Source organism: Dama dama, chromosome 5 (genome assembly GCF_033118175.1).
Source record: "Dama dama isolate Ldn47 chromosome 5, ASM3311817v1, whole genome shotgun sequence".
Lineage (NCBI taxonomy): Eukaryota > Metazoa > Chordata > Mammalia > Artiodactyla > Cervidae > Dama > Dama dama.
The window spans coordinates 98013956-98040597 of NC_083685.1; the positions used below are offsets into that span (position 1 = coordinate 98013956).

Here is a 26642-nt window from a genome sequence, read left to right on the forward strand (position 1 = left end):
TCCCAGGCCTACCTGTAACTTATTGGCTTTCTCAGCCAGCTCCACCCTAAGTCTGTCTCCCTCTGAGACCTTGGCGTGGAGCTCCTGGACCTGGGCGTCCAGCTTCTTCCTCTTGTGCTCGGACTCAGCCTTGACCTGCTGCAGCACCTTTACCTCGCACGCCAGCTCCTTGTTGTCTGTCTCCAGGCCCTGTTTGTTCTTTTCCAGGTTTGCTTTGAACTAGGAGAGGGAAGGAAAAACAGTTCACTAGCAATTTTATAATGAAGGCCACAGAGGGCACTGCTCTGGTATCTGGAGAACTGTGCTGACACTGGGTGAGCCTGCAGTCCACATCTGTTGAAAGAATGAATGAAAACACTGTTCTGAGTGTGAAAATGTCTGTTGCAGGAACACACAACTCAGGACAGCAGATACAGATATGGGGGGAGGGTGGGGGGGCACTTCTGGAAGCCAGCACGAGACATGGAAGTGGGAACAATGAACAAAGGCAACACCCTGTGTGGTGCCTGGGACAGAGCAGAGGTGGGGGGATGGGGGGTGGGGGAAGCACCAGGTGATCAAGGGCAGGACACCAACTGTTCGAGGTTTTGCACTGAGTCATCAGGAGGAAGCAGGTGTCAGTGAGGAGACGCTGAGAGGACCAGGACTGGAGACCGGAGCTGACCCACCCAGCTCAGGGGCATCTGGCTCTCCCAGGCCAGCAGTGTGCTCTCAGAGCCCAGCCGCTGCCGTGCCCCACGGCCCCCTACCCTCTTGGCCTGCTCCAGCTGCTCCGACAGCTCCTCCAGGGCGGTCGCGTGCCTCTGCCTCATGTCCTGGATCTGAGCCTCGTGGCTCTTCGTTTCCTCCTCGAGAGCCTTCTTCAGCTCTGCCACTTCTTGTTCTCGTTTTGTACTACGGACATTTTGAGACAGACGTTAAATTAGCTCAGAGTTAGTTGAATGATTAGATTATAGTTCTGCTTTTGTCTGAAATACGAGTGGGCTCCTCTGGCTATCTCACATGACATTTTCCAGCAGGCTGGCATGTCCATCACTGTCAGCAGCTTTCTCTAGAAATGGGGCTTTCTGGTCACCCCTCCCCATGCGCCCCGCTGTCGTCCACCCGCACGCCTGTGCTCCTACCACAGGCTGGGTGGATTCTGACCACCGAGGTGTGGTTACTGCTCCACCTGCCGTTGTCTCCAGGAGGGAGAGGGGCTGCTGGATGGAGGACGTGCCCCGCCCCCGCTCACCGCAGTTCCTGCTGGGCCGCCGTGGTGTCCAGTGTGTCCTCCAGCTCCGTCTTGAGTGCCTCCAGCTCCTCACTCAAGTCCCTCTTCTGCTTCTCTGCCTTGTTCCGCGAAGCCTTCTCAGATTCAAAGTCCTCCTGCAGCTCGGCGATCTGGGCCTGCAGCTCTCGCACGACTTTCAGCGCATTGTTCTTGTGCAGCGTCTCGTCGTCACCCCTGCGCAGGACACCGGGGCACGGGAGGCACTCAGAGCCGACGCCCAGGGACTCTTCCCATAGGGGCCCCATCACACACCCCTCCACCCTCAGTCATGGCCCGGGCAGGGGTGGCTGCATCCACGAGCGGCTCAGGGGCCCAGAGCTGCTATTGGGATGAGCTCAGGTCCTGTCCAAAGGGCTCATGGGCATGAAAAGGTAGGACCTTCTCACTTTAATGATTATAGTATTTTAAAAATTTCCTCAAGCAAAATGTTCTTCTAATTAAGCAGAGCTACCACCTTCATTCCCTCCACCCTATGCTTTCCGTTCCTCTGGTGCACCTTTCTGCTCACGTGCAGGGTTCAGTGTAGGTGGAGTTCTGACTGGGGGAGGTGGGACGCTGACGCATTATGGGGGTGGAGAACTGTAGTTCTGGGTTCTAAGCAGTCACCTGCTAAGGGCCAGAGACCAACAGCAATTGCAGAGAAGAATTTCTAAGATTTTCCTGATCGTAATAAATTATAAACAGCCAAATATTAATAGTTATCTTGATAAAGAAATGAAGTATCAGGTATAACTATATTTACACTATATGACTTCCATTCTATAACTGAATGGTTAAGGACTAAACAGCAAACTATGCTAGATGTGGGAGGGAGGGATTTAATTCCTGAAAAGTGATTTCCTTGAAACTTGTAAAACATTGTTTTACAAGTTATAATGTACAGAAACCAGAATACTTGATATGGATAAAACCATTTGATCTGGTGTGGATTTTCAAGGATTTCATGCTACAACTCATGATTTTTGAATATAAATACCAAGAAAGGCTGATGAGCTTTTCTGGCTGCCCTGACACAAAGGTTCCCAAGTTCCCCGGGTCCTTATGTCACCGCAACAACCAGGAAGCCATGTGTCTAGTGCACACCTGGCCAGGGCGCCCTGCAGCTCCTCCTCTTTCTTGGCCACCTGGATCTTAAGCTCGTCGATCTGTGCCTGGAGCTCGGCGATCTGATCTTGCAGGTCCGTGGTCTCCCCGTCCAGTTTCCTTTTGGCCTTCTCCAGCTCCTGGCGTGTCTTCTCCTCCTTCTTTAAGCGCTCTTAGGGCAAGATACAAGAAGCTCTTCAACACACTGAACACCACTCCATAGGACACATTCAAAACATAGAGTGGTTAAAGTCAAAAAACAAGCCACTGTATTCTAGAGCTTGTTGCTGCTTTACTGTCATTTGTGGGTAAGAATGGTTTATGGGAAGAATCTCATACTGAGAATGAGGACAACAAAATCCCAAATATTTTCTAGAAACTACTTATTTCCTCTGGTTATAAAAGATCTGGGGACAGCAGGGTGATTGAAGCCACACTCTTCCTCAGACACCTGTGTGCAGCTGCTGGTCAAAAGGAGGGTTTTCTGTGCTCTTTCTAACTTCCACCCTGACGTTTCTTTTGCAGAAGGCAATGATTCAGATTTTGCAAAAATCCTAGCATTTTCTGACATGAGTTGGGCCATCAGAGTGAGACACTGCCAGTCTCCACATACTCTCCTGTCTCTGCCCATTTCTGTGTCAGCACTTGTCCCTTTGTGAAGTGAGAACCAGGCACCTTAACACAGCATTTAAACACATACAAATTCAATGGCCTGCATGGCTCCAACTTCATTTAGATCCCAACTGTGTCCACCAAAGGGCAGTGTGTGTTACCACAGAAACTGACTTTAAAAAGTGAAAGTTTAAAGATAATTTAGTGCCTTTCCAACATAAATATTAGTATTTGGTGACTAGGCAAATGACAATCCCATGTAAGAGGCCTAGTCTAGTAAACCCAAACTGATGAGCAATCCTCATGTACATTTACTATTACGGCATGTTCTGATGTAAGTTATCTGGGCTTCCCTGATAGCTCAGTTGGTAAAGAATCCACCTGCAATGCGGGAGACCTGGGTTTGATCCCTGGGTTGGGAAGATCCCCGGGAGAAGGGAAAGGCTGCCCACTCCAGTATTCTGGCCTAGAGAATTCCATGGACAGTATAGTCCATGGGGTCGCAAAGAGTCAGACACCACTGAGCAACTTTCACTTCACTGATATAAGTAAAATCTTAAAGGCTAACATGTTGTAGTCCTACAATTCCTCTAACCCCCAAACACTAACCTTCTAAATCTGAGATCATCACTTCTTGCTTATTCCTGATTTTGGCCAAGTTTTTTGCCTTTTCTTCCTCCTCAGCCAGCTGAGAGGAACATTCTGCAATGCGATCTTCCATGAGTTTCTTTTCCTGAACAAGAAAAACAGCTTCAGAAAAGGCATTCGAAATGACAACTGGATTTGGCTATTACTTAGGAAACAAGTATTAATAATACGGGCACCATCTCCCCTAGCAGACTATATATTCCAAAAAAGGGCAGAAAAGGAAGGACCACTCACTGTGGGACAACCCCCAGAGCTCGGCCTGCATAGCCCCACAGCCAGTGCTTGATCACTGACCACACAAAGGGGATCAAGGTGAGGGATCCACGTGCAGGTTAAACCATCTCAGGGATTATGAGGCTGTCTGGTGAATTTAGAAAGTGAAATAGTTTCCGCCTTCAGACATCTATAGTCTGTGTAGTACAGACTATAAATCCAGAGAGACTTAAGAGAGAAAACTGAGTAAATGAAATCCCGGGAATTTCCTATTTGAAGCCACCTTTGGTGAGAGCGTTGACCTAAGTATTTTCCATATTCTCAGATCAGCTCTTCAATGGAAATACTTCCTTACTTTGATAAACTTGGAGTTCTGGTCCTCCAGAAGCAGAATCTCTTCTTCCATCTTCTTGATCTTGGCCTCTGCCGTCACCTTCTCCAGCTGCAGCTTCTGGCGAGCCCCCTCCTCCTCATCTAGCTGCTCCTCCAGGTCCTGGTAAAGAAGCCATGCGGTCAGTCTCCCTGCTTCCTCCACGAGACTCCATACACACCAACCATCAAGGAGTTCAGGTCACAACAAAATACCAAGTTTTGATTTTCAAAATAGCAGGGATATTTTTTAAAATGTAAAATGTAATTATGTGAAACAGACACTTGTATCCAGTATAGGTTAAGTACAAAGTGGATCAATCCTTCTAGAAGCCAGCATAGGAAAAGCAGCTGCTCTGAAAAAGAGCATTTCTTTTAGAAGGCAATTTCACGAAAAGTCAGATGTGACTTTTTAAAAAACCTGTAGCAAACTGTTATTTATATCGAGGAGCTATGAACATACTTAAAGTCTTGGTAATTAAAAGTGGGTATATTTGTAAAATGGAATAACATATAGTAATTACAACTCATATTTTAGAATAGTTAACATAGGGAAATATGAATCATGTAGTAAAACTATATCAAACACATACTTACCTCATTGATCAGAGATGCATTTATATGTATTTGGGTACCCAAACGTTACCGACCAGAGTGCTTCACTCATATCCATTTACATAACAAATCACCTGCCATAAATGTTAGTTTATGCAAAAATCACTGTCAATGATGTGTTAATTTACTCTACTATGTACGTGTGGCCGATAGAGAAGAGAAAGAGAACTCAGAAACAACAACAGAAACAGTACAGGTCTCTGAGGAAGGGCATGTCAGGTTCACAGCGTGAATGCATCACCAAACTGGGTGGAATTCCTGCATTCACACACAGTTTTACTGCAATGGCTTCTCTTTATTTCATACTTTACCTTAGTGTAGCTAATCAACATGTGTATCGGAATAGGATTTGACATAATTGCTGAAGTTTATCACGACTGGTTTTGGAATGAAACCTTTGCACTAGATTAACTACTGTGAAAAACTTCAAGCACTCATAAGTTGACAGTAGCACAGTGAACTTGACACAGATGCATCAGCCCACACTGAGTAAAATAATACCATTGAAATGAGCACACACTCTTCAACAAAGAGAAGATGGAAACTGTCGATAATACCACCAGAATGCACCACTGTTGGTGAATGTTATTCTAGAGCTTCTGCATAGTCCCTTATAAAATCATATGTAAAATTTATAAGTTATATATAAATACTTTTAGTTAGAGCTTATTGTACATATTCTTTTACAACTCTATTATGTTATTAATACCTGTAAAAGTAAACATCTTTTTAATTTAAAACTGTATATCACCATAGTTTAAGAATCCCCCATTGTTAGATAATAAGTAGGCTTCCATTGATTTGTTGTTAGAATAAAGTCCTAGAAATAGAATTGCTGGATTAACATGTACTGTTTACAGTTTTTGTGTTACTCTGCCAACCTACTAGAGGATGCTTGAAAGCTGTCTGTGTTGAAGAGCGGAGAGAGTCTGGATAATTTAACTGTATTGGGTATTTGCCAAGGAAACAATATGGTCTCTTTCGTGGCTTTGAGAAATGTCTGAATTGTTTCTGCTCTGCAAAGATAACCTATGTGATGGGAAAAAATTAAGGGAGAGACCTAGAAGAAACCAAGTCTGGCCCTAGACCCTTGAAAAGTGGTGTTAGGTATAGACACACACGCTCTAGGCCATACTGGATAGTCTGGGGTGAGGTCAAGGAGAAAAAGCAGTGGGTGAGCTGCAGGGTACAGGCATAGTTACTGCTGTCTCTATCAGTCATCTGGGTATTCAGTCAGAGAGAGAGCTGTGCTTCATGTGAGGGCAGCTTGATCTCAGTAAGGAAGTAACTATCAGGGACTTCCCTGATGGTCTACTGGCTAAGACTCCACACTCCCAATTCAGGGGGCCTGGGTTCAATCCCTGCTCAGGGAACCAGTTCCTGCATGCCACAACTAAGACCTACTGCAACCAAATAAATAAATAAAGCAGCTACAAGGAAGGGTGGCTCTGTGGCTTATTCTGATTCCTGGCCACCTCCTGCATCAGCACTGAGCATTTCTTACGACCAAACCACCTCGCAGGTGCCTCACTAATGACTGGAGTGAGCAGTGGAATTAACTGTATTAATGGTAATACAAAGGACAACCTCAGCCCCCACAAACCCTGAGATGTTTCTCCTCTGAATCACTTTGCATCCTGTAAGGTGTTAATAAGAACATAAGGAAAAGAAAAAAAAAAAGAGTCCCATTCAAAAGAACTCATCTATATTTGAAGGAACCCAGTAGGTATGTGGTTCAAATGCTGATCATCTTTTAAGGGTGGGGACTTATCACTTAGCCTCCTCTTGCTCCTCAGTGGACACGAGAATCCAAACCCACAACATCCATTCACTCAACGGATACACTTGGAAAACTGAGATTGGAATCCTATATGAGAACAGTCACTGATACCTGAATGTGTGCTTGCATTTTCTTCTTTTCATTTTGGAGGATTTGGTTTCTTTCTTCTTCTTCTTCTACCCTAGACTCCAAGTCGTGGAGAATCTCTTCTAATTCCTGCTTCTTAGCAGCAAGTCTGGCCCTCATCTCCTCTGCTTCGGCAAAGAGCTCAGTCTCTGCCTGCAGCTGCTCTGCCAGGATATTCTTCTCCTCCAGCAGCTGCAATCAAACAAAGTGCCCACTGCTGTGACTGGCTGGTTAGCACGAGGGACGGTCACTGGGAGGGACTGCAGTGGTCAGGGCACATCACCAAAGAAACCAAGGCTTAAACATACATAACATCACGGACAATACTTTCAAAATATGTCTTTCAGCTCAAGCAAAATAAGCTGAATGAAAATATTCTGGGTTGTTTTTGTTGTCTTAAGTTATCCTGAATAATACACATTAAGTTCATGATATTTTAAGAACTCCTGTTCTTACTATTAAGGTAATTCACAAAACGGCCAAGGAATTGGAGGGAAATACTATGCAAATGCTATCAAGTTAGCACAAAGACAGTGGCTGTATATATATATATACACACACACACACACACACACACACACATACATACATACATATATATTCAGGTCTCTACTGTTACAGTTTTTGGCCCTGAACACATTAGTCCTGTCATTTCAACCACAAACAATTCTCAAGTCTCTGCTCTGTCCATGAAGCACAGTTCCTAAGAACAGGATGTGGACTCATGACCACTGTGGCTGGAGAAGAGGCAGGTGGGGGCCTTGAACGATCTCATCCTTTTACTTTTTTCTGTTTCCCTCGTGAGCCACAGAAGGTGACAATACCGGGAGTAGTCTCACAGGTGTTAAAAACACACCTGAGAGCAAGTGTGACCACCTGTGTGTCAAAGAGTGACAGAGGCAAACGTGTAGGTCAAGCTGACTCCCATGTACAGAAATCCCAATGCCTGGCCTAGGGTATCTGCTACCTCTATGTTCAAACGGCTGTGCTTTGGGAAGGAGTGGAAAATACACATGAAGTAAGATGCTGTTTACTGATAATTCCCTGGGTGGTTCCTACCGTGGGAGCGAGCATCTTCACTCAGGGCCATGTGGGAGCTGGTCAGCCGTACCTGTTGGTGCTTCCTCTCCATCTCCTCCAGCTCCCCTTCCACCTTCGTCTGCTTCTCCTTCACCTTCAGCAACTCTTCATCTTTGGCCTGGAGCTCCTCCTCTTGGCGAGTGACTTGTAGGAGTGGTTTCACCTAGGACAACATTGTACACCCAATGTTGCATCCCCGCTACCCCCCGGGGCTCCCCCTGGCCCCACCTGCCGTCCAGGGAGCCAGGCGCCCACCTTGGTGAAGACGCGCCACCACTGCCAGTGCCGCAGCTTCAGGTACGCGGCACAGTTGCGTTGCAGCACCTTCAGGGCACTCAGCTGCTGCTGCTTCTTGGCGAAGGCCCTGAAGAAGAGGAGGGAAAACTGGTTCAAGAAACCCTGTTTGTGTTTTTGTCCAGCTTATTAACAACGACATTCACCTCTCCCAGCTCTGGAGGCTGAAGGCCAAGCCCTGGGCCCGGCAGATTCCCTGTGTGAGGACCCACTTCCTCACTGACAGCTGTCTTCTCACTGTCACCTCACGTGGTGGAGGGACAAGGAAGCTCTCTGAGGTCTCACTCACAAGGGCACTAATCCCATTCATGAGGGCCCTACCTTCATGCGCTAATCACCCCTAAGCCCCACCCCCCCACCAAAACACTATCCCTCTGGGGAATAGATTCCAACCTAGGAATTTGAGGGACATATCCAGTCTATGGCAAATAAGAGAGAACTGTGTTAGACAGCTGTTGTCATGGAGACTTACTAGAGGCAAACGATCCAGGAGGGCTGGGCTGGCGGTCAGGGATGTGATCACATCCCCGCTGGATCACTGGCCTGCTCAGCCGACCTCGGCATGTGTCACAGGACCTGGCACTTGGTCCACACATGTGGTCCAAAACATCCCCTGCCAACTACCTCCATATGCACATGTGTGTCCGTGTCGGTCTGAACAAGACTCTACACCCCCTTCCCTGTGCCATGCTCATCACTCCTCTGTTACTCTTTTTTTTTTTTGGATCTGTCACAGGAGAAACATTCCTCTCTCTAAGGTACTCTTTCTCTTCCCTCCTGGAGGTCATCACGTTGATGCCTCTCATTCACGGGCAAAGGCTCAGAGAAGCCTTTGTGGAGGAACTGGACTGAGCAGGACCCGACCCTGCATTGTCTGTCTCAGCCCATTGTTTATGTCCTTACTTAGGATGTGTTATCTGCTTACTTGACTCTCAGACCCAGAGGACAGGGACCTCACGTCTCACACGCCTTTGTATTATTTCTAGCACAAAACACATCTCAGCACAAGTACACACTTCAAGCATTTAGTTCATGATTTTATACTCACTTTCTGGCTAAATAACCCCTGCAAACAGCCTGGAAGAAGATAATGATGTCGGTAATTTTTAAATCTCGTTCTTCCTCTAAGTGTGCCAAGACTCCAGCTCTGAAAAATATCTTGCTCTGTCCAATTCTGTACAAGTTTGGGTCCAATTCTAAAGCTCGGATCTGAAAGAGAAAGTGTCTGCTTATTATTTTTGCTATAGGAAAGATTTTATCAACAGTCCTCGAATCAGAAAAATCCAGGCGAGCTCACCATTCGTTCGCAAGCCTGTTTGCCATCCATGAAACCCTTAGGGATAGCATTTGGAGTGAGGATCTCGTATCTGTAAGAAAAGCAGCCAAAAAGCCTTTTGTCAAAATCTGTGAAAATGTTCACCTACTAATGAGTTCTGCTTTCTCTAAGAGGCAATAATATGATGGGCAATTGTGTCAAATTAAGAGTAAACGACCAGCTGATGATTGGAGGTCTTCTACAGATCTAGTTTCTATTTCTTAAAAGAAGTGGCAACGTGAAAAATGCAGTGAATTCCCAGGTCAGAGACCATATTTAAGTAGTTGTGGCAGAGAAGAATCAAAAACATGGTGACAAGAAAACCTTTTGGTTTTGTTTTTCATTTCCTATAAAGTGTCCACATCCTTAAGATGCAAGGAGAATCTGACTCTCTGCATATTCAGTCACTGTCAGCTTGTAGGCACACCAGATAACAGAAAAGGTTGTGAGAGCAAACATTCAGAGGCCTCTGTTTAGAACATGAGGAAGTATTAGGGTGACTCAGAACAGTGCGCAGCTGGGAGTACATACGCTCACTGACCTGCACATTCAAGGCCTATGCATTTACTGTGTGTGGGTTATTTTCCAAGGAAGTGTTAGTACAAAGACATACTATATATACGTATGTTGTCAATATTTATTTAGCTGCACTGGGTCTTAGTTGCGGTATGTGGATTCTCTTTCTTGCAGTACGTAGGATCTAGTTCCCTGACCTGGTATCGAACCCGAGTCCTCTGCATTGAGAGCATGGAGTCTTAGCCACTGGACCACCAGGGAAGTCCCAGTCTCAGACAATGGCTATATTAAAATATGAATCCTGGCTACATGAACAGTTTTCTGGAAGCCAGTTACTATGTTTCCTTTTCTCCTATCAATGAAAAGTGAAACTCTACCAGCCCATTTATCATACAGTGGGGCCATGAAAAGGGTTTCCCTGAAAACCTGTAAGGACTGGAACAGATTTTCAACTGGTTTCTCTCTGGAACAGCGGGAGGAAAGGCTACTCTTCGACCTACAGTCCTGTTTATTTTATGGAACAACAAATGCTGTCATACTTGGAAACTTGATTTCCAGGAGAAAAAAGGCAAACCAGACTATTTAACAAAATTACATTAACAGACTCTTAAAATAACTGTAGCCCATCATATGTTTTCATCCATTTCTACTGCACACTGATCTTCTCCCTCTTGTCTTTTTCTTAATTCTTCTTTTCTGATCTCTCCTATTCCTATTCTATTTTAGTAAAAGGACTGTAAGTACACACACATGGGCACACACAGCATGAAAAATACAAACCTACACACATACATACACATGAACAGATAAATTCATTGAAGACAGACAGAAACATCCCAAAATGCTTTTAGGAGTCACGTCTGAGTATTCTTATTTACCTTTTACATATTTAAAACATTTCCTAAAAGGAACACACATTATTCATATATTAAAAAAAACAATTTATGTTTAAATACTAGGTAGAACTGTCTGAATGAGTGAACTGTACATTCTCAGCTCTCAGTGTTTCCTCACAACTGCCTCAGCACCCCGAGGACAGGAGCTGTCTGTGCTGCACCCACAGAAGTTATCAGCACCCTGACCCTCTGCAAAGCAGGCAGTCGATATTCCTGACCGACAAGAAAGGTAATGATGACGATGACCCCCTTCCTTTGTGAAAAGAAAACAGAGACTCTCCAGGGAACAAGGAAAAGTCTTTCCTCATCATCACACTGTTGGATATTCAGGTCAGCACAGGTCAAAGTGAGCAATACCTCTGTCTGAATTCCTGGAAAACGATCCGGTTGGGGAACCCCTGGCGGCAGATGCGGATCCCTTCCAGGACGCCATTGCAGCGGAGCTGATCCAGCACCAGGTGTGGGTCCAGTTTCCCAGCCTAATCAAGCAGACGACAGTTTTAGAGCCTCATCTCTGTGAGCCGGCCCAGATCCATCTCCAGTGGCAGCACCTGCTCTGAAACACATACCCGCTTCTCATGATTCGGGATGATGCAGCGCACGAAGTTGGGGTTGGTGTTCCGGAGCGTCGCCATCAGCTTGGTGAGCGATTCTTTGTAGAGCTGCCCAACGGTGCGGAACATGCCCTTCTTGGTTTTATAGGCGGAGCCGAAAGCCGTCTCCGTCATCCCCGTGACCTGATCCAGACCCACGATCCGGTCCACTGGTGGAAATAAGAGAGACAAGGGAAAAGAAGTCAGACCTAACTCTTTAGCAGGGAAAGAAAAGACAGAGTGAAAGTGCGGCAGCACAAGCTTTGTGGGACAAATGATAAGGAGATGCCATAGAGGTAAGGCAGTCAGCATATTTAGACACTGCACAAGCCGTGAACTAACAGCCACACACTTCCAGGGAGGATACGGTAGTGCTTCGTACCACATACCAGCAGGTGCCTTCCGCTGCGCTAGTGTCAGGAACTCACTGTCTCTGATAACATTTGCCTGTTACATATACAATTATTTGGTAAATGAAAGGTCATTGGCTGGCATTGCTAATACAAACTGACACTGTAAATCTCAAAATAGGAAATGGCTTCTAAAAACTGTACATTAAGACTTATAACTGTACAAAGCAAATCCACTGAGTGAGTGTGCTCCAATTAAGGGGCCAGAGTCATTTGTTATTGGTCGTTTGATTGCCAATGAGAAAAGCCAACAAACACAGGAAGGTTACAGCAAATCAGCTCAGATTTTCAGGGATGAGTAAGGTTCAGCTCTCTCTTCAAAGCACCAGGACATGCATGAAAGGGCCAGAATGCAACATCGGAAGGCTCTTCTGGAAACAATCAGTGCCTGAGCTGAGTTCAACGAGGGCTAGACCACTCAGACACGATGCTCTTATGAAAGCAGCCGTCAAGTGTCCACTGTCCATGTAGGCCCACTGTTTCAAGTGACAGGCTCACACACAAGAGCCTGGCAAGTGGACCAGTTGCCGGCCAAATGCTTGGTGCCTGATATGCTGTCATTTAAAAACATCTAATGAAAGAATGAAACACTCAACTGAAATACTATTTTGAAAAGAAATCAAAATATCAGTTGCACTAGCCTCATCATCACTCTCTTCGACCCTGTCGATCCCGTTTCTTTCATATGTTCTCCAGGGCAGAGAGCATGAAGGGACCTGGCACCACGTGAAGTGTGCCCAAGTCATGCAGGCCTGCTGTGGAAGGCACAGGAAGGGTGGATGGTGCCTGCACATGCCGGGACGACAAACATGTGTGACCTGCCTACTTTGTCTCCTCAGAGCCGAGCCTCTCTCTACGGCGGTTTCCACACATGCCACTTACTCCTCATCCTTCCTCTTCTCTCTGTGCAACCAACTGGCTTCCAGGCCTCCCTCCTTCCCAGCCTTATACAACTCTGGTCCAGAGCTTTTCTCACTTGACACTGGTCCATGTAAAACCCCTGCTGACCATCACAGCAGCATTCTAGAAAGTCTCATACCTGGCTTCTTTGTGAACTGTGAACCCCACCATTTCCTAGCCCTCTACCCACCTCTCTAACTACTACACTCTCCCTGATGACCTGACTGCTGCTTTTTTCTGTATCTCACGATGCTCACTAGGGGCCCAAACTCAGCTCACCTGAAATCCTTTCTAGACTAAGGCAGGACAAAAGTGCACTTGACCTTCTGCCTTCCTCAAGCTCAGTCTCCTCCTGGGCATTTCATTTATGCCTTGAACTCCTATACCTGACTACCCAGCACCAGTCACCAAACACCTATACTCTCATGTCTAACAGGTCACAAAGCGCCTCGCAACATCTGTTTTTCCTCAGTATCACCTCCCTCTAACCTAGCACAATGTCTGGCACATAACCTGCTTGATACACATATGTTAGCAAATAAATGCAGTACAAATTAAATGCTTTCAGACTATAACTAGTGAGAAATGCATCAAAAGAAAAGAATAAGATGCTATAGAGGATGGGCGGTTAGAGATCTCCTTAGGAAATTACGTTTAATGCCCGAAGAGTAAGGATGAACCGGTGGAGAGACCATTGCATGCAGGCAGTGAGAACAGCAGATATGAAGGACCAGGGGCAGGAGGAAGTGAAAGAAGCTGGTGCGAGTGAGGCATCCGGAGCGAGGAGGTGAGGACACGCCCATGGTAAGAGGATGGACCGGGAAGGGGTCAGCAAGATGACCAGGACCCATGTCGAAGTCCAGGTTCTAAGAGACACGATGGTAGCCTGAATTTGTGAGATCATGAAGGATATGGAAGAGGAAGAGGATTCCAGATGTACTTTGGTGGGAGAACTGACTTGCTCTTAGGATGAACTTGACATGGAGAATCAGGCAGAGGGCCAGGGCAAGAATTCCTGGGATCTGGGCTTGAGCAGATGAGTGGCTGGTGGTACCATGGGAAAGATGATGAGAGAAAGGGGTTCTGTGGGAGGGGACGGACCCAAGCTCTATGTAAGCCCGTGAGACACTGAGGCGGAGATGTTGAGTGGACAGCAGAACACTGCCATCTGCTAAGCAAGCAGGTCTGAGGGAGAGAAGGTAGGTTTGGGAGGTGCTGATTTGCAGGTAGGGTTTAAAGCTACAGGGCTGGATGAGCCCCTTAAAGGGTGAATGAACAGAGATAGGGGTGCAGGGCAAGCCCCAAAGGGCTGGAACAAGGAGGAGCTGGTGAAGAGGGAGGAGAAGGGGCTGGCAGAGACGGGAGCTGAGGTCAAAGTCTTGAACTGAAGCAGATGCTCCCTCTCTCCTCCTGGGCGCATGTGGACACTGGTGACTCTAGTCAGAAACCCAGAGCCAGCATCAACACCCCTCCCATGTCCAACCTCTGATTTACTGGAACCTCAAGACAGACTACCAGAGTCTTCACCCTGGTCTGTGTGACGACACCCTTCCTGGCTCCTTCTTCCCGTTTCATCCTCCCACCCCTGCAGCCACACTGTGCTTTCCACTCATACCTTTAGTTCCAGTGTCATGATTAACAGATATTTCTAAAACTAAACAAGCTACTTGTTCCTAGACTTAAAATCCTATTTCTCCTACAGCCTGTAGGATATGGTCCAAGTAGCCCCAGTGGGAGAGTGCAAGGATGAAGAACTCCACCCAGACAAACTCCTGCTAGCCACAAGCTGTGTGATCTTGGGTCAAGTCACCCAGCTTCTCCAAGCCTCAGTTGGTTTCTCTGTGCAATGGAGCCAAGGAACCCCGCCCCCACGCAGGGGTTCCCAGCAAACTCGTAAGTTTCCCAGCAAACTTTTAAGTCTCCATTCCTCTCCTGCCACCTCTTTTTAGGCTCCAACATCCATCTGCCTCCAGACTAAACAGGCCACTCCCTCCTCTAACCTTCCAATCAGACCCCATGCTCCGGGACAAACCTTCCACTCTGTTTCGTGGATATTTCCTCTGGACTGAGCTTCTGGGGACGTCTCTCCAGCACTGAACACACAAGGGGTCCTGAGAGCTGATCCCCAGTGTCCCTGGGCCCCTTTGATCACCAGCTCAGACAGCTTCTTCTGCCCGCCCCACCGCCCGATGTTGGCCTGAGCAGGGTCCCTGGTGCACAGTAATTTTTTTAAACAAATATCCACTGAATGAACACAAAATGATCCACAGGAACAAGTCATGCCCACAATAAGAGAAGGAGCACCACGTGGACTCTGGCGATTCAGCTGCACTGGTCTGCAGGAACCCACAATGCAGTCCCAAGGAAGGGCTGTTTTTTTGTTTTTAAAAAAAAAAAAAAAAAGAACCTGATTTTCAAATTTAACTCTAATAAGGTTAAGTCCAAGCTAAATACTCAACAGTTTTAAAAAATTAATGCTTTAGACTTTCAGCTTTTTTTAAATTGAAAAACATAAACTTGGGGTTAGTTTCTACCACTGAGCAAAATTATCTTGTATGTAAAACAGAAACACTGTGGGAACTTCATTAAATAATCAGGGCCCCATTCTCATACAGTTTAACTAAAAAAACTGAGACCAAGAAAAACTTCTATTTAAAAAAATATTTTCTTGTTGAAAATGGTTACAGCAGCAATCAGGAAAATGCAGACAAGATCCTAGCAGTTCCCAGAGAAGAGCAGCACTGCTTCTCCTAAGGCCTAATATCACTACTAAAACCTCAAAGTGTCTCATAGCCCCAGCCCAGGGCTTCAAGGTAAAGAGTGGCTTTGTTTCTCCTCCTGCTCTTCTATCTGAGGGGCCAGGCAAGGCCAGTTAGGGTGCTGGTGAGCACTGAAATTCATTATTTGGCTGCCCGGTAGCCTGTAAAAAGTTCAAAGTATTTCACATCAACACTTAATTTATTAACAAACTCCACATGGACAGTCAGAAATGAGATGAGCTCCACAGACCTGGGACCTGACCTGTAAGGGTACACACATAGTTTAAAGAGAAAAAAATGCAGCTGTAATCACCAATCTCAAAAAACTGCCATCAACAGTTTTACATTAAGAATGGCATCGTGCAGGGCCAGAATGCTTAACTGGCTCTTCTTCTAGCAGACAGTCTCAGGAGACAGATGTTTGTGTTCTTTAAATCTGTGCATGGGACAAAATACTAGTGATCTAATATCATTTGACACAGTTAAGCCAGTTCTTCAGACATTCTCTCTAGTTAATAGAGCTGAAAATCAAAAAGTGGCATAGAAACCTATCTTAAGGTTAACTTTAACACCCAGCCTTGATGAGTAGGAACTATATCTCACACTTCTACCCAAGAGAGGCCTTCAGTGCTCATTCACACAGACTAAGACAGTTCTACTGTAAGGTACACTAAAGCATTACTAAGTTAAGATTCTGAGGGACTTGCCTGCTGGTCCAGTGATTAAAACTCCACGATTCCACTGCAGGGGGCACGGGTTCAATCCCTGGTTGGGGAAATAAGATCCCACATGCCATGCAGCACGGCCCCAAAAAAGGGTTCTGAAACAAACATTTAAGTACTGTGCATTTCCAGAAACAATCTTAACATTGAACAGACTATCTCCAGTGTACCCCCTATTATATAGTAGTAACAAATTTACAATGGTTACCTAACTGGGTTGAGAACCAATCTCTTAAATGTTCTAGCGTATTTGGGAAGTTTTAGAAGAATTCCAGGAAGCCTGGAGGTTGACAGGGAGCATGTGATTTAAGGAGAATGCAGCCTTGCTTCTCCCAAGCACCAGTGTGAAGTTGACCTTGAATCTGTCTCCCTTACTGTCCCATCTGTACTTTCTGTCCCTGCAGAAGCCAGTCTGGGCACAGGGAGCCCCTCTCCTGCCACAGTGTCTCCTGCATGGCTGCTCCTGCTGATGGTCCTCACTACCCCGTAAAGGAGGTGGTAGGTGTCAACTAGCGTCAGGGCAGACTACACACAACTGTCCCCTGACACAGTGAGGATCAAGACCAAAGCCATGGACTGCAGCCCCTGTCATCATAGGCCCTTTTAGTTTAAAAATCCCGCCTACAACTCAGGGTTAGGAAACTGCTTAGCTAATTCATTGCATCCTCCATTACCAGTTTATCCCAGGAGTCTAGACTTTCAAATTATTTGGAAGAAAATACAGACCTTCAGTTTACAGCAGAAACTTGCATGACCTCCTTATTCTGCCTCCAGGAATTCTGTTCCATTCTCCCCTGTGCTTGTTTTTTGATGGTTTTGGAAACTTCTCTTTACCCATCTCTCATTCTTAACCTCAGAGGCCTGGCATGTTCTTACGGTGTGGTTTTCCTAATGTCCTGACTGTGCTCAGAAGCACAGGGCCCCTGGGAGCCACGTGTTCTCTCATTCAGAGGTGCCTACCGCCTCAGTGTGCCAAAGGCCATCATGATTTCATCCCTAGGATCCCTCTCAACCATCGTCTCCAGAGAAATCACTGAAAATACTAATGCCTGTGTTTTCACTGAAAGCCTGTTACCCCTCCTTGGGCTTTGATTCTATAAGCAGATGTTGAGGAGAAGAACATTTTTGCTGTAGAACTACTACACACAACTTCAAGACCACATGGAGCCATGCTGGACAGAAGGCTCATCAGGAGGAGAGACTGAGACCCTGATACTCAGGTCAGCGAAGCAACTCAACCAGGGGCCACCTCCCAAGAGAGACGGACCAGGCATGTTTCCAGTTACGAGGCCAGCAGAGGGAGAGGGGTAAGCTGGCCTCCTGTGGGAATGCTGTCATCCAGGGTAGTCACGGACCCGATCCTGCAGGTACGGAAATCACCTGGTCCGCAGACCCCAAAGATCACAGCCCCACAGGAAAGAGCCTCTGTGCTGCGGGAGAGGGAAAGGCCGTGGTGGGGGGCTGGGCGAGGCTGCTGCACCCACTCGCCCACCCAGCCCCTCCCCTCCATGACTTCATGGTGTGCCCGCTTGGTGCCAGGAGCAGAGGAGTGACAGTGGGCAACAAGGGCCCGCAGGCTGGAAGTCTCTTAAACAACTAGAAACCCAAGAGATAGAGGAATGAATTTAAAGAGGGCACTCTGCTTTGGGAGCAAGTCCAAAAGTTCGAGCACTGACCTTTTATCAAAGCACAAGTCCCAAGCATCAAACCACCTCCTGACTCCCTCTTCACTTCCTCAGCTCCATCAGTACCAGCTCCCACCCACCTGCCCCACCCCCAAAGGCCAAAGATGACCAACTGTGAAGATGTCTCCTGTAGAACAGTCATCCCAGCTCACGGAGCCATCTTTGGCATCATCTATCCCTCCCCCCCACACCCTCACTTGCAACCTATTTTTTCACAGTAGGTGATCTAGAACTGACAGCAGGAATCTTGGGTTAAAATGGGCATGTTTGTTTTAACATATTTTTAAAAACCTTTTGAGATGGATTTGGATCTCAGCATTATGTTCCAAAATCATGAAGGCAATTTTAAAATCGGAATTTGACTTTATCTCTGAATTTTCACTTGACAGTTTCCCTAAACAAGTAGAAGGTTACATGGTCTTCATTTATTTAGCCTTTGCCATGTTTAGGCTGTATTCTTTCTATTCATTTATTTTTAAAGTACAGTTGATCTATAGGTTGGGCTGTATTTTAAACAGGGCTATGGACTCACACCTTCAGGTCCAAATGTCTAAGGCTCAATTTCAGGTTCAAGGTACAGGTTCTAACACTCCACTCAATGTGCATAAATCAAGCCTTGTATTGACAGGTAGTACCTGGTCAGTTCAAAAGAAAAAGCCAAGTAGCCAGATATGCACATCGATTCCAATTAAAAGTCATAATGATGAGACCAACATACATGAGATAATTATGCAATTATTTGTTCACAAAATGTTAATGACTTGAAAAAGAAAAAAAAAATTCCTCCTTGGAGTTCCTTAGAGTTGAAAATCTAAAGGTAACTCAAAGACAAGGGACATATTATTTGGCAGATCAAGTCCTAACTGGGTATCAGATGGCACTACTGGAAAAGGTGGGTACAGACCTTTTGCTATGCGGTGCTTTGGGCTACGCATAAAATAAGAAGCGATGTGTAGGCAGTAGCGATTGAATTGTTTATGCGCTCAAACAGTTGCCTTTAAGGATAATAAAACTGAGCATGAAATGAAGGTTCATGCAGGTCTATGAGCAAAACAAAAACAGAAACCCAGAAACCACCCCCCTGCCCTCCCAGCCCCCCTGCCAGCCCCCCGCAAGTGCTTCCTCTGGGTTGAAACCCTTTGTGTCTGGAAGACCTACAGGCTTTATCCATTCACCTGGTGGCTCATGAAGACCAGAAACACTGTCATAGAAAGAAGCTCTCTGAATATTCTGAATCTCTAAAGCAGAGAAACAGCAAAAACAGGAGGACAGAAGGGCAGATACACAAACACTTCAGTTAGTGTGAGAGACATTTGACATCACAAGTCAACTTTGCAATCGGGCTACAGAAGTAGCTCGTCCAGGGCAGACCCCATGCAAACATTACTGTTTCAGAATTTGCACATCTGGACAAAGTTTTTTACAAGATAAATGAATATAGCTGAACCACTCCCAGCTCCAGTGTGAGCATTATATAACGTATCAAAGGCAAATGGTTACCCCCATGTAAATGCAGGATGAAATTTAAGAGCAATAAAGTACCATGTGCATTGTCTTTCATAATATTATCTTGCAAATTATTAACAAATCAGGACAAAATTATAGTAAGTTAGATTACTCTGAAAAAGGTGGCATTTACTATCAAAAATACACTGCTGTGTAATTTTATTTCCAATTCAGATTTTGGAAATATAATTTACCTCAAATACAAATAGTAACTACCATTATGGAAAACAAAATTCTGTTGTATAAAATGTTAAAGTAACAGTCAAATAATAACTAAGATCATACTTATTGATCATACCGTTACTCATGAAAATATCTCAGGAGGCACATTTATAGGAAAATGTAATTTTTAGATCTTTTCCCCCCTGTATGTTAGCCCCTAGAAGTAGTAAGAAATCATGTGTAGCTGCTAAGAGATCCCACGACATCTTTTAGCAAAGAGTTGGGCACTATGAGTCTCTAGGGCAGGGCTGCCACCAATAAATCTGAATTCTCCTGGTCTGGCCTGGAGAAAACTCTGACACAAAGTCTATTTTAACATGAGTGTTTTATACTCAAGCTATTGCATCTTTGCAGGCAAACTACACTCACACATATCCTCAAACATTCAGTCAACTTGTCCTTTTCTGCTTTTGTACTGACATGGTTATGAAAATATGCAACTATTTTTACATGTTTTTTCCAGGACCATTTTCTTTCCAGAAGCTCTTCTTCTCCCAAGACATCCCTACATCTAGAGTGAACAAGATGAATTCTCCATCCTACAACCCTTTTCAAACTCCTGGGCCTGCCACTGACCTCACACATCAAACACGCAGTCCTCGAAATCGGGGAAGCCTGGCATCTGGCTCTGCTTGCCCCGCCCAATGATGGGTCACCTCTGGGAACCTGTCCCTCGGATTACACCAAGTGACTGCACACCTGAGCTGATGGATGGCAGGACTTCCCGCCAAGAGCAGCAAACACGCAAGATGACTCTGGAGCAGACACTGGCACAGCCAGGTCACCTCAGGGTAGGATTCCACTTGGCCCGTTCAGACCAAAGTGGCGACATGTGCTCCCAAGCTGCCTGTGGAGAAAGGTGAGGCCCCGGGAGAGTAGTGCAAACAGCTGAGGACAGTTGGACAGGGCTCAGGCCAGGACAGGAGGGCCCTGCAGGACTCACGCCTTTCCTCTCAGAGTTTCTGTCATCAAGTGAATAACCTCTCTATAGCTCATTTGGGAAAGCATAAACAGGCAGGTGAAGGCTCTCCAGACAGGGTTCTCCCTGTACCTGTGACATGGATACGTGTTGTGTCATCAAGGCAACTGCAGCCTCCCCTCCAACCTCCCCCACCAGATCTCTCATTCCTGAAACTTCTGACCTGGTGCAGACAAAGGCCCTTCCGTACCTGGATGGGGAGGGTGGGGGGCTGAGGAGGAGCTGGGAAGGAGGAAGCCAAGGCAGAGGCCCCTCTGTCCCGCTCCTGCTTCTGAGTGTGTCCTGGGAAAGCCCTGGGCGGGCACAGAACAATTCTTTCATGGTTCTGGGATCCGCCCGACTGTGGATGATCCTGGAACTTAGAGTGAGGCTGGACGAGTGAACAGGTCAGGGACTCAGCAGGTGATTCCCACCACGCTGCTTCTGGTCAAGCCCAGGACCTCCTGCCATGACTCCCCAAACACCTGCTTCTCTTCTCATTCAAAATGAAGAGAGAAAACCCATTTTTGAGACTTTAACGGTAGATCACTAGTTTCCTCTGTTCCTTATCTCCTAGGCTTTTCTTCCATGCCCACTGCTTTTGTCCTCGGTCACCTTGCCCTGAACTCCCTGCTTCTGGGGTCTTTCACCCCAATCCATCCGACAAGCCACTGCCCACTTTGTTTCTTCAAGTTCACACTGTGTTCCTACCCTGGCTACAAGCCTGCTGATGCTGTTTAGTTCATTAAGGCAAATCCATGATACTAGCCAGAGGGTTTCTCTGTGGTCCAGCCTCCTGTCAACCACTGTCATCTGCAAAATTCGTTCCGCCTTCTGGTCCCAGCCCTGCTCTAAAGCCTCAATGGGCTTCTTACCCTTAGCTGGGATTCTCCACTTCCTCACTGTGATCATTCCTTCCACCAGCTCAACAACTCCTCTGCCCACACAAACATCACTTCTAAAAACGCCACCCACCCCGATATGAGTTCAGGTAAACTTTGTCACCCTCTGTGGTTAAGGACCGATCAGGATGTAAATGCTCACTAGTGATGCTGGGAGACTGCCCCACCCTTGGCACATGCTCAGGAGACACTGGCTTTGTTTTTTCAACAAGTTATTATTTTTCAAGGACAAGGAAGACTGCCTCCTCCTTTATGACATCTGACCTTAGCACCCCAGGAACAAGGCAGCCCCCCTCCACTGTGCATGTGACAATCATCTCAGGGGTCACCAACACTCAGCAGTCATCCGCACATCTCACCCACTTAGCTCTGAGACCTGAGCGAAGCTGGGAGCAGGGTTGGGTATGGGGCGCCCACACTGCCCAGGGCAGAACAACAATCCATTCCTGACTGAACACTACATTCCTGATGAGCAGCGTCAGTCACTCTTGCCTCCTCTTCTTGGGATGTTTCCCACTGACCTGTGTGGTTTTCTTGGCCCTGTGGACCCAGTGGCCACCAGATCTCAGGGTCCCCCTTTCCACTCTAGACCCACATCTCAGACCCACTCTCATACTTCCCAGAGCACAGGGCCGAGAGTCCCTCTGCTGCATGGGCACTGTGGATGCTACCTTGGGGTCCTATCCTCTCCTCAGACCTCAAAAGGCTGCCTTGACAAACTAAGTTACTGCCAGTGACAGTGAGCAGCAGCGGCCAGGTGCAGATGTCCACCTAGAGGGACAGTGATGAAAAGCCTGTTTCACCTGCTGGAAGCCTCACCTTTCCCCCAGTCCCTGCCTGCGCACGGTCTCGCCCCAGGACACGTGCTGGAGCACATGCGCTGTGCCCACCCCCGCACTTGCTGGAGCTGACGTAAGTGACCTGACTAGACTGTCTGTGACATGGTCATCATCCCCAGCTGTCTCTGCGGTCATTCTTTTCTTTCTCTTTGCCCTGATGGCCCTAAGCCCTCTGATCCACCTTCTGGGTTTCTTTCTCGCTACCTGTGTGGAGACACCTAGGTGACGAGGTCTTGAGATGCTACAGTAAAAGCAGAAGTGAGCTGACAGGGCTGGCTGGGGTCAGGGCCACGGCCTAGGCAGGGACAGACTCGAAGCTAAGGTCCTCATAACCTGAGGCTCAGTGAAGTGGGGGGAACAACCAGGATGAAACATGTAGACAGCTAAGCTCAGAAAATGCTGGTCCCACTACAAATATGAACACAGGTGCTTTGCTACTCTGATACGCACAACCTCTAGTCTACGATAAAGCCACTGAAACCGTCACCTGAGGACTGGTGGAAATAAAGACAACTGACCTATATGCAGATGGTCTGAGAATGCAGAGGCTTCTAGGGCTCTGCATCCCAGCACCCCTGGGTTACGACTGTGTGGGGACCAGGGCGGCCTGAGGCAAATGTGCAGGTCTTATGGCTGTGCTACTAGAATGTTCCCACAGCATCTGACCAAGAAGGCAAATGTCTTGTTACTCAAGTTTCCTTAAAGAGGGTAAAATCCGACACAACGGCAGCCCTGCTCTAGGGAAATTAAAGAGCTTTAAAGTGAGAAAATATACACACATCTCTATGTAAAAGAACCGTATATAAGCCTTAATTGTAAAAGATTCCAGTCAAGCTCAATGACAAACACGAGCACATTCTTACCATCCTTCCAGAGCTCTGCCACGAATCTGTCAGAGGACTGGTGCAGGAGGGTGGCCACGTTGTCATTCAGGGGGTCCATGTTCTTCATCAGCCACTCGTCTGCCTTGTAGTCCACCTGCCGGACCAGAGCCAAGGCGGCGAGAGGGGAAAAAATAAAAGCAAGAAACATATTCAGCCTTAACCCCAAACATTCACAGAACCTCCTCTAGGCAGAAGATGGCAACTTCAGGCTAAACACAGGTGCCTGGAGCACCGCCCTGTTCCCTCCCCAGCAACCAATCAAAAGGAAGTCACATACCCCACAGCCTTCACCCCTAAAAACCTTCCTCCCAAAGCACTGGGGAGCCTGGGGATTTTAAGCATGAACCGCCCATTCTCAACTGCTTGGCCTTGCAATAATTACCTTTCTCACCCCTTCTCCCCCACCGCTCCCCCTCAAAAAATCACAGAACAATCCAAACAATGGGTGGTCTCAAAGGCAATGCATTTGTAGTAGGTACTGTGTTTAAGGGTTTATAAATGTATACCAGCATGTTTGTTACAACCCTCATCAAAAGCAGCAAAATTTCAAGCATGGTACTTTTAATGGAACTCTTTCACTCTTACCTTCCCTGCATAATGGATAATGCAAAAATCAGCTTTGTCTTTCAACTGACGCGGTTTCTGAAACTTGGAGTGGGACCCTTGCTCTTGAACGAGCTTTTCAACAAAGGTCTTATCTGTGGCTTTAGGGAACCAGCACTCTTCATCCAGAAGGGCCAGCACGCCAGGAGGGTTAGCCTGATAACAGAGGCAAGAAGAATTGACACATTTTGCACATCATGTGTAAGGATGTTTTCCACTGGATTTGGCAGTTTAACTTCCAAAACAATTAGAGCTTCATGAATATCTATGAAAAGCAAACTTCTAGGATAGCAGGTATTGCCAAACTATAACTGTAACACAAATGCTGAGATCTCAAATGGCTAAGTACTGGTAAGAAAACAGATGAATACTATATTTTGTAAACTTATTAAAACAAACAAAAAAAAATTCCAAGTAGATAACTCCCGAAAAGTAGCAAATGAGACACCAGAAAGGAAACGGAAGGTGTAGAGACAAAACTTAGTCTTTATATTCAATAAACCCTCCACAACCGGGAATGCTTCAGACATTTTATATCCTATCCGAGTCAATTTAAGATTTCTGTTTAAATGATGATTAAATGAGCATTTCACACTTGGTGAAATATTTAAAACTATAGTTAAGTAGAATATATGGAAGGTGATGATATAATTTATCAATTACTTTTCAGGTTTGTGTTGAGAGCCTGTTTTATTTCACTCAACTAACTCATTGAAAAAAGCCTGAGAGACACAAAGACAGAAAGTAAACTAGGGTGCTAAGGAAAGGGAACGGGAGTGACTGCCAAAGGTACAAAGTTTCTTTCTGGGATGATGAAAATGTTGTGGGATTAGACAGTGGTAATGGTTGTGCAACTCTATGCTGAAGCTCATTGAATTTTGTACTTCAGAAAGAATTTTAGGGTAGTGAACTCTGTCTCAAATAAAAAAGTGTCTGGAGCATGCTATTCTGGAAGGTCAAAAACCAATGGAAGGACTTCTTTTTTTGGGAAGAAAGTGGGCGTATACCTGAAATCTAAACGAAATATTACAACAGTGATGGCCTATTCTACAGAGGTTCAGGGTCATGGTTTACTGCAATACTGCAAATATGACAAGTTTCTGATTCAAGACTGAACAGACCAATTCGAGGGTACCACGATGAAATCAATATTTGGGATAAATCCCTACCAGTTTTCCTCAACTCACAGGCCCTTTGTATTTAGTAGAGAAGAGCTGGCTCTGTACAAATAATGATTAAAAAGTAACTGGAAGGACTTCTCTAGTGGTCCAGTGGTTATGTATACTCCTTGCAATGCAGAGGACATGGGTTTGATCCCTGATCAGGGAACTAAGATCTCACATGCTGTGCAGTATCTAAGCTACAACTACTGAAGCCTGTGTGCTCTGGAGCATGTGTGTTACAACTAGAGAATCTGTGTGCCATAAGGAAAGATCTGGCATGACGCAATAAAGATTCCGTGTGCGGCAACTAAGACCTGAACCAGCCAAATAAATAAACATTAAAAAAAAAAAAAAAGTAACTGGAGGTCCTAGTTAAACATGATTGAAATGTCATAACACGGTCAGAGAAAAGCTGAGGTTAACAGAACAGGAGCAGGTAGAAGCAGCTAAAAGCCCAGGACTAAGACCCTCACTCCTCGGCTCTCTAGTTCCGGGCTCCTCTATCTAAAAGAATTTGCAGGGTTCGGAGATGCTGAAAGAACACTATAATCAAAGGCAAGCAGGTTTAGCAGTGATCCTACAGAAGAGATGGGCCAGAGATGCATTTAACCAGATTTTACCCACTCACGACAACCTTGAGAAATGAAGTTCTGAACTAAGGTAAGTGAAACACACATCTTTCTGCCATAATTTTTACATTTTTAATCTTTCAATGAAAATATTTCTAAATTCTGAAAGAGGAGCCCAAATATAATCTTTTCTAAAGGACTCCATGACAGCATGATTCAGAATATCCATAATTTTGTCTTTTTATTTTTCCGATTTCATCCTTTAGTGTCAAGATCTCTGTTATCACTTTTCCTTTTAATTGAGGATTTCTAGAGAGTTGTTTGAGAGACGATGCTTTGTCTCCTGGTCAGAGTTTCAGAAGAAGCTGGCCAGAGGCTGGGTTATGAGAGATCAGGACAGATGACTGGCAGGTGTCCCCGCAGAGTCATTTTTTGATATTTTACTTTCCGGAAAATACTGCCCTCAGTCTACATTCTGAAAGGCTCCTCAAATCCCGTATCATTCTACATGCTATTGTTAAATGTTTTGCGATTATAAACTCTTACAAACATTGTAAAAAAGCACCTTTGTACTTATGAGGATAAGCTTCAGTGATGCCCCAAAATGGATCTGCATGACCCACCTAACTCATAGCTAGACACGGTACCCCTTTATCATCTTGGACATGTGCCTGGTGTCCCCACACCCATGAGAGGACAGGACACGACTGAGAGAAAAGACAGCTCGAGAAGGGTCTTACTTGCAGGCTCTTCACTTTTTAAATGGGTATTTCATCAAAGCATCCTAGTAAATTTAGATCAGAAAATTATCTTCACGCTGATGAGACAGGAACATTTCCGTCTCAGTTTATGGGAAGAAAAGCTCAAGGCACCGCCTGAGCCTGGGTGGAGAGCCGGCTGGCAGGAGAGGGTCTTACGGGTCTCTCGATGAGGTCAATGCAGGGCTGCAGGTCGAGGCCAAAGTCGATGAAGTTCCACTCGATGCCCTCACGCTGGTACTCCTCCTGCTCCAGGATGAACATGGTGTGGTTGAAGAGCTGCTGCAGCTTCTCGTTGGTGTAGTTGATGCACAGTTGCTCGAACGAGTTCAGCTGTGGGAGTGGGGCG

At 46.0% G+C, this 26642-nt stretch overlaps 1 protein-coding gene across 1 annotated transcript in view; it reads right to left on the reverse strand.

Annotated features, from left to right (window-relative positions):
- Window positions 1-26642, reverse strand: part of MYH10 (myosin heavy chain 10) — a 120541-nt gene that overhangs the window by 17629 nt on the left and 76270 nt on the right. The window contains exons 13-28 of the mRNA XM_061143457.1: window positions 26453-26626; window positions 23786-23959; window positions 23180-23294; window positions 11390-11583; window positions 11178-11299; window positions 9391-9460; window positions 9142-9302; window positions 8055-8163; window positions 7831-7962; window positions 6705-6911; window positions 4185-4322; window positions 3578-3701; window positions 2357-2528; window positions 1235-1447; window positions 750-894; window positions 13-219 (exon numbers count right to left, since the gene is read on the reverse strand). Of these exons, the coding sequence (XP_060999440.1) occupies window positions 13-219; window positions 750-894; window positions 1235-1447; window positions 2357-2528; window positions 3578-3701; window positions 4185-4322; window positions 6705-6911; window positions 7831-7962; window positions 8055-8163; window positions 9142-9302; window positions 9391-9460; window positions 11178-11299; window positions 11390-11583; window positions 23180-23294; window positions 23786-23959; window positions 26453-26626 (2457 nt within the window). The remainder of the gene's footprint in view (window positions 1-12; window positions 220-749; window positions 895-1234; window positions 1448-2356; window positions 2529-3577; window positions 3702-4184; window positions 4323-6704; window positions 6912-7830; window positions 7963-8054; window positions 8164-9141; window positions 9303-9390; window positions 9461-11177; window positions 11300-11389; window positions 11584-23179; window positions 23295-23785; window positions 23960-26452; window positions 26627-26642) is intronic.